The 5,342-nt window shown below is 53.1% G+C and overlaps 1 protein-coding gene across 1 annotated transcript; it reads left to right on the forward strand.

The window, feature by feature from the left end:
- Window positions 1-2,732: 2,732 nt before the first annotated feature.
- LOC100902095 (dual specificity tyrosine-phosphorylation-regulated kinase 2-like) lies at window positions 2,733-4,481 on the forward strand. Its single transcript, XM_018642186.2, has 2 exons — window positions 2,733-2,849; window positions 2,958-4,481. The coding sequence occupies exons 1-2, from the start codon at window positions 2,733-2,735 to the stop codon at window positions 4,479-4,481; spliced, it is 1,641 nt and encodes a 546-aa protein (XP_018497702.2).
- The last annotated feature ends 861 nt before the right edge of the window (window positions 4,482-5,342 follow it).

Consider the following 5,342-nt stretch of genomic DNA (forward strand, 5'->3'; position numbering starts at 1 on the left):
TTCGTCGGCTGTCCGAGACTATGAAATAGCGTACACGCGAGTAAGAGGGACAAGTAAGCCCTGCCCGCGCTGGATCATGCAAGAAGTCTCTTGTCGTCGTAGTCGAGGGAACCAGAATTTGAGAAATACGTCGCTGACCCTGATTGAGCGACCGGCTCGGCTTGCGCTTCCTGGTTGCTCATCATCACGGATCGACATACTCTCGATTCAATTGTTGTTGTGGCTTTCGCCGTAGTCGATGGAGCGAATAGACAGAAGGAAGTGGGTCAGTCAGTGCAAGTGACAGCGCACGCCTTCGTTGCACTACTTGCATCGCGTCCGATTGCCGATCGGTCGATGGTCGTCGTCGAAGCAACGACGCGACGCCGAAGCTCACTGTCGGTTTCAGAGACCGCGTGCGATCAGGCGCAATGAGCATTTTTGGAGAATTCGGAGAGTCCTGTTCGGACTTCATTCGGGATGAATCTCGAATGCCTCGAGCTAATATTCCCGTGAACTTCCAACTTTCATGAGGAAGAACGTTCTCAAGCTCCTCCGAGAAGCGGGGTCGTTCCCTCGGAGCCCATCGTTCTAGAGCAGCGTTTCTCAAACTAGGGGGACGCGTCTCCTGGGGGAGACGCGGGAGGAATCTGGGGGAGACGCTCAGGGTTCCGAGAATTCCCGACCGACCTGATTTCAAGTTTCTGAAAGCTTACCAAGCTCATTGCTACTGTACTCAAAGCTTATAATCATTGTACAATTGAAGGATGAAGCCGTATGTACGGATAAAACGGCACTGTGGCATGTCTCGGTCGAAACTCTATATTCTCAGATATTCGATGACCCTCGGGGGAGACGCGAGCGCTCCCCAAGGGGCAGAAGGGAGACGTAGGGGAAAAAAGTTTGAGAATCGCTGTTCTAGAGAGAGGGCAGAGAGCGCTGCGTGCGGCGTTTGCTTATCGCTGGAGACGGCGCACGAGATGAGATATTTACCGGGAGGAGTTCCTCGGAAGATCCCTTGGCGGAACATCGAGATCATTCGCGAGAATTTCGGGAGGATTGCACTCACTCTCTCTACGTAGAGGAGAACTCGCTTCCGGGAAGCGATTCCAATCGTAGTCCGAGCCTGACGGCATCCCCCGGGCTGGGTCCCTAGCCTAGCTATGTTGCTCATTGGGATAGTCCTTCGGGGGAATTTACCTGCGAGAATCGCGTGGAAATCTGCTCTTCCATCGCAGATTTCTGCGCGAAGACGGATGGATGAATATCCTGTGCCTGCGAAAATGCTCGGGAAGCCACGGAGTCCGGCTTAGCGGTCTCTAATGGGAGCGGCTTCCTGGCCTCGCAGGAGGGCTTATCCTCCTGCCAACATTCTCAGAGATGAGAGAGGTCTCATAGAGCACTTCCCGCAGCACAAGAATTATCTTACGCAAAATTAGATGTTGAATTCGTTTCTCCTTATCATGGCTCGCGGAATTCCGTCCGCCGTGAGAGCTATCGGTGTGCCCGACATCGGAGCAATCGTCAAAGATATGGTGCGTTGAGCCTACCCCCGCTCATTGAGGGAAAACTCCGTGGTCTGCGACGGTTTACTTTAGGCGTGAAGAGGTTCATTGCAGGCCGAAGGGATAAGGGATGATCTCATCGAGGTCGATCCGCCGGGCTTCTGTCCGAAAACAAGCCCGATGCCAGCGTCCGGGGCACTCGGTCCCGTTATACAGAGAAAGGCACGGATAACGCGCTTCCAGGGAGTACGGAGGAGAATTCCGAGAATCAACGGAGTTCCCTGGAAAGCGTTCCCCGGTCGAACAGCTGATTTCAACAGTCAGCTTGAGATGCGGCGCCAGCAGCGGCCGCCTGCCCTCCACCTTTCCCTTCCGACGACGATCGATGCATTTTCCTGGCTGCCCTGACGTCACACGTACAAGAGATGTCTATTGGACAAGAGCTCGCCCTTAGATCAGCGCCAAAAACATTAGCTAGGGAGGACCGCTCCCTTTAGGGAGTAAGTCCCTAGACGCTCCCGTACTTCCGGGGGAGATATGGTCCCGGAAAGCCCCATAATTATCTGTGGGGATCGATCCGAATATTCCGAGCTCATGAGAATTCCATCACAGTGAGTATCTCGTCGATAAATTGCCTCCGAAGTTGGCCTCTGAGCGATCGAGGGATTTTTCGTCTGCTAGAGCGTTCGCATCTAGGGATGTGCTAGGGCGAAAGTACGACGGGTCCTCTCCCGCAGCGCCGTTAGCTCAGGGTAAGCGGTGCGAAGGAAAAGCAGGGCGAAGAGCGTGCGGTCGCTAGTCTTCTGGCGACAGAGCTCTGGTGTGGACCTGTACATTAATAGACAGAACGATGTCGTCGTCGTCGTCGTCGTCTTCTACAGCCTCAACGTCAGTTACAAGTGGATATAATACGAAGCGCTAGCGTGTAGAGCCTCGGATCTCGGAGGCTACAGAATAGTCGTGTCTGAAACATCAACAACGGCGACCGACCGACGTCGACGCTCCCATAGGATTATATTCTCTGCAGTTTAGTGTGTGATTGTGATTACTTCTCTCGTGTGGATTTCAATCTGTGAACTATCGAAGCCATCGGATGAGGTCGTTGAGTGTACAAACAAACTGCATCAAAACCATCCGCGAAGCCCTCACTTATCATCGTCCGAGCAGCTTCAGCTAGGGCTGCTTTTTGGGGTAGAGTGAAGCGAGGACCAAACATTTGGCCCTTGATTCGGTTGCTGATCGATGCCCATGAGCAACACACGATTGCAACTGATATTGCCCGACCCGAGTCCGCGCCCCCGCAAGGATCTCTCGGATTTCCCAAGCAGCCTCGGTCTAAACCATCAACAGCAGCAGTTGCAGCAGCAGCAACAACCACTACAAGCACAGCAGCATCAGCTGCAACAGCAGCAATTGTTCCAAAGTTCGGATTATTCGCCTTGTAAACTACAACAATTTATCGGCGGTGACGGCGGCGGTAAAATGGGACACGAGGAAATCGTCGACAAGGCTCGACTCCCAATGATCAAGTCGAGCCAATCGGACGATGCTGCGGCCGATAACAAGAACCAACAGAGCTCGCCCAGAATACTGGTTGCGACTCCGGAGCAGGTGATGAAAATGTACATGCACAAGCTCACAGTGTATGAGCATATCGAGATTTTCAACTATGCCCAAATCTACTTCATCGGAGCCAACGCCAAAAAGCGTCAGCCCACAGCGAGCTTGGGTCAAAACTGCGGCTACGACGATGAGCAGGGCTCGTACGTGCACGTAACGCACGACCATATCGCCTACCGTTACGAAATGCTCAAAGTCATCGGAAAAGGCAGCTTCGGACAGGTTGTCAAGGCGTTCGATCACAAAACCCATACCCATGTAGCTTTAAAAATGGTTCGAAACGAGCGTCGCTTCCATCGGCAGGCGCAGGAAGAAATCAAAATTCTCGATCATCTCCGGAAGCAGGATAAGGATAACACGATGAACATCATTCACATGTACGAGCACTTCACGTTCAGGAACCACATGTGTATAACGTTCGAGCTGCTCTCAATCAATTTGTATGAACTCATCAAGAAGAACAAGTTCGGCGGATTCTCGTTGCAATTGGTTCGCAAGTTCGCGCACTCGTTGCTACAGTGTCTCGACGCCTTGCATCGTAATAGAATAATTCATTGTGATCTGAAGCCGGAGAACATTCTGCTGAAGCAACAGGGCCGATCCGGTATAAAAGTCATCGACTTCGGCTCTTCCTGTTACGAGCACCAGCGGGTCTACACATACATCCAGTCAAGATTCTACAGAGCTCCCGAAGTTATCCTTGGATCCAAGTACGGAATGCCAATCGACATGTGGAGCCTAGGATGCATTCTGGCCGAGCTTCACACCGGCTATCCCTTACTGCCGGGCGAAGACGAAGGCGACCAGCTGGCGTGTACGATGGAACTCCTCGGGAAGCCGCCGCAGAAGCTCCTCGACCTATCGAAAAGAGCCAAGAACTTCTACTCTCAGAAAGGCTGCCCTCGCTACTGCACCGTGACGCCACTGCCAAATGGGGACTACCTGTTGGGTGGTGGAAGATCGCGAAGAGGAAAACTCCGAGGTCCACCTGGAAGCCTCAAAATGACGACCGCCTTGAAAGGCAGTGACGACCCCTTGTTCATTGATTTCATTAAACGCTGCCTCGAATGGGACCCCGCGGTCCGAATGACGCCCAGTGCGGCATTGAGACACGCGTGGCTTAGGCGGAAGCTGCCTCGAACGCCGCAAACGCAAACCAGTAATTCTACGTCTGCTAGCGTGACGGGTAGCAACGTTGTTTCGGCTTCTACTACGACCTCGGGTACGATCGTTCCTGGTGGAGGTGGCGGTGGACTAGGACTTCATCGAGCGGATGACCAAGGAACAGTTCGCTATAAAAGTACCTCGAACGGCATTCCCCCGATCGTAATCTCGGCGGGGGAAACCCAAGTTCCCAAAGCTCCCGTCCTGAGATAGGACGTCGCCCTTCAGTCACTGTGATAGATTAATCAATTAACGTCGGAGTCGACATGTCATCGAGATGGATGTAGAGCATTGAATTTGAGGGGAAGTCAGACGAACACGGACAGACAGCCAGCCAGACGGACGGACGGAAAAACAGACAGACCGGCTGTTGGGCGGGCGGGCGAGCGAGCGGACAGACGGAAGCTTGAACGGACGACCGGGACAGGAGTTCAGCAACCTCGAGACTGGCAGCAAGTGAAACTTCACCAGCAAATCTCGAAATCGATTTTTACGTGAACATGGAAGCCAATTGAATCAAGAGCATGTATCGATCAGCTGAGGAAGCGTGAATCGGCGTTATCCACAGTCCTCAACAACAGCAACAACAACTAGATGGAACTGGTAGTCTAGGTAGAACACGCACAGCCAGCGTCTCAGATTATTTCGAAACAGTGCACCACAGTAGCAGCGGAGGCAATTGCGGAACATGAGACCGTCGCCATCAATAGCAGCATCTGCGGCAACGAGACATTTAGAGTGGAAATCTGTGAGCGTGCTTGAGTGTGTTTTTTCGGGCGATCCGTGAGTGCGTGCGTGCCTGCCTGCCTAGCGACCCGGAGTCGTATGGACGATCGGTCGGTCAGATGAATGGACGGACAGACAGACGGTCGTTCGCTCGGATTACTTGAGGCGAAGGAAGACGGACAGACCGGCATCACAAGAAAACTAGATTGTCGTCACCGTTCCGTCATCGACAGAGAAATGAACACAAACAGCCAGTGAGTGAGCGGCTGAGCGAGTTTTCTTGCCGACCAGCTCATAGGCTCGCGAGCAACGAAGCGACCAAGCGCCAGCTGAAAAGCTCCTCTATGG

The sequence above is a fragment of the Galendromus occidentalis genome, unplaced genomic scaffold (genome assembly GCF_000255335.2).
Source record: "Galendromus occidentalis unplaced genomic scaffold, Mocc_1.1 scf7180000075420, whole genome shotgun sequence".
Lineage (NCBI taxonomy): Eukaryota > Metazoa > Arthropoda > Arachnida > Mesostigmata > Phytoseiidae > Galendromus > Galendromus occidentalis.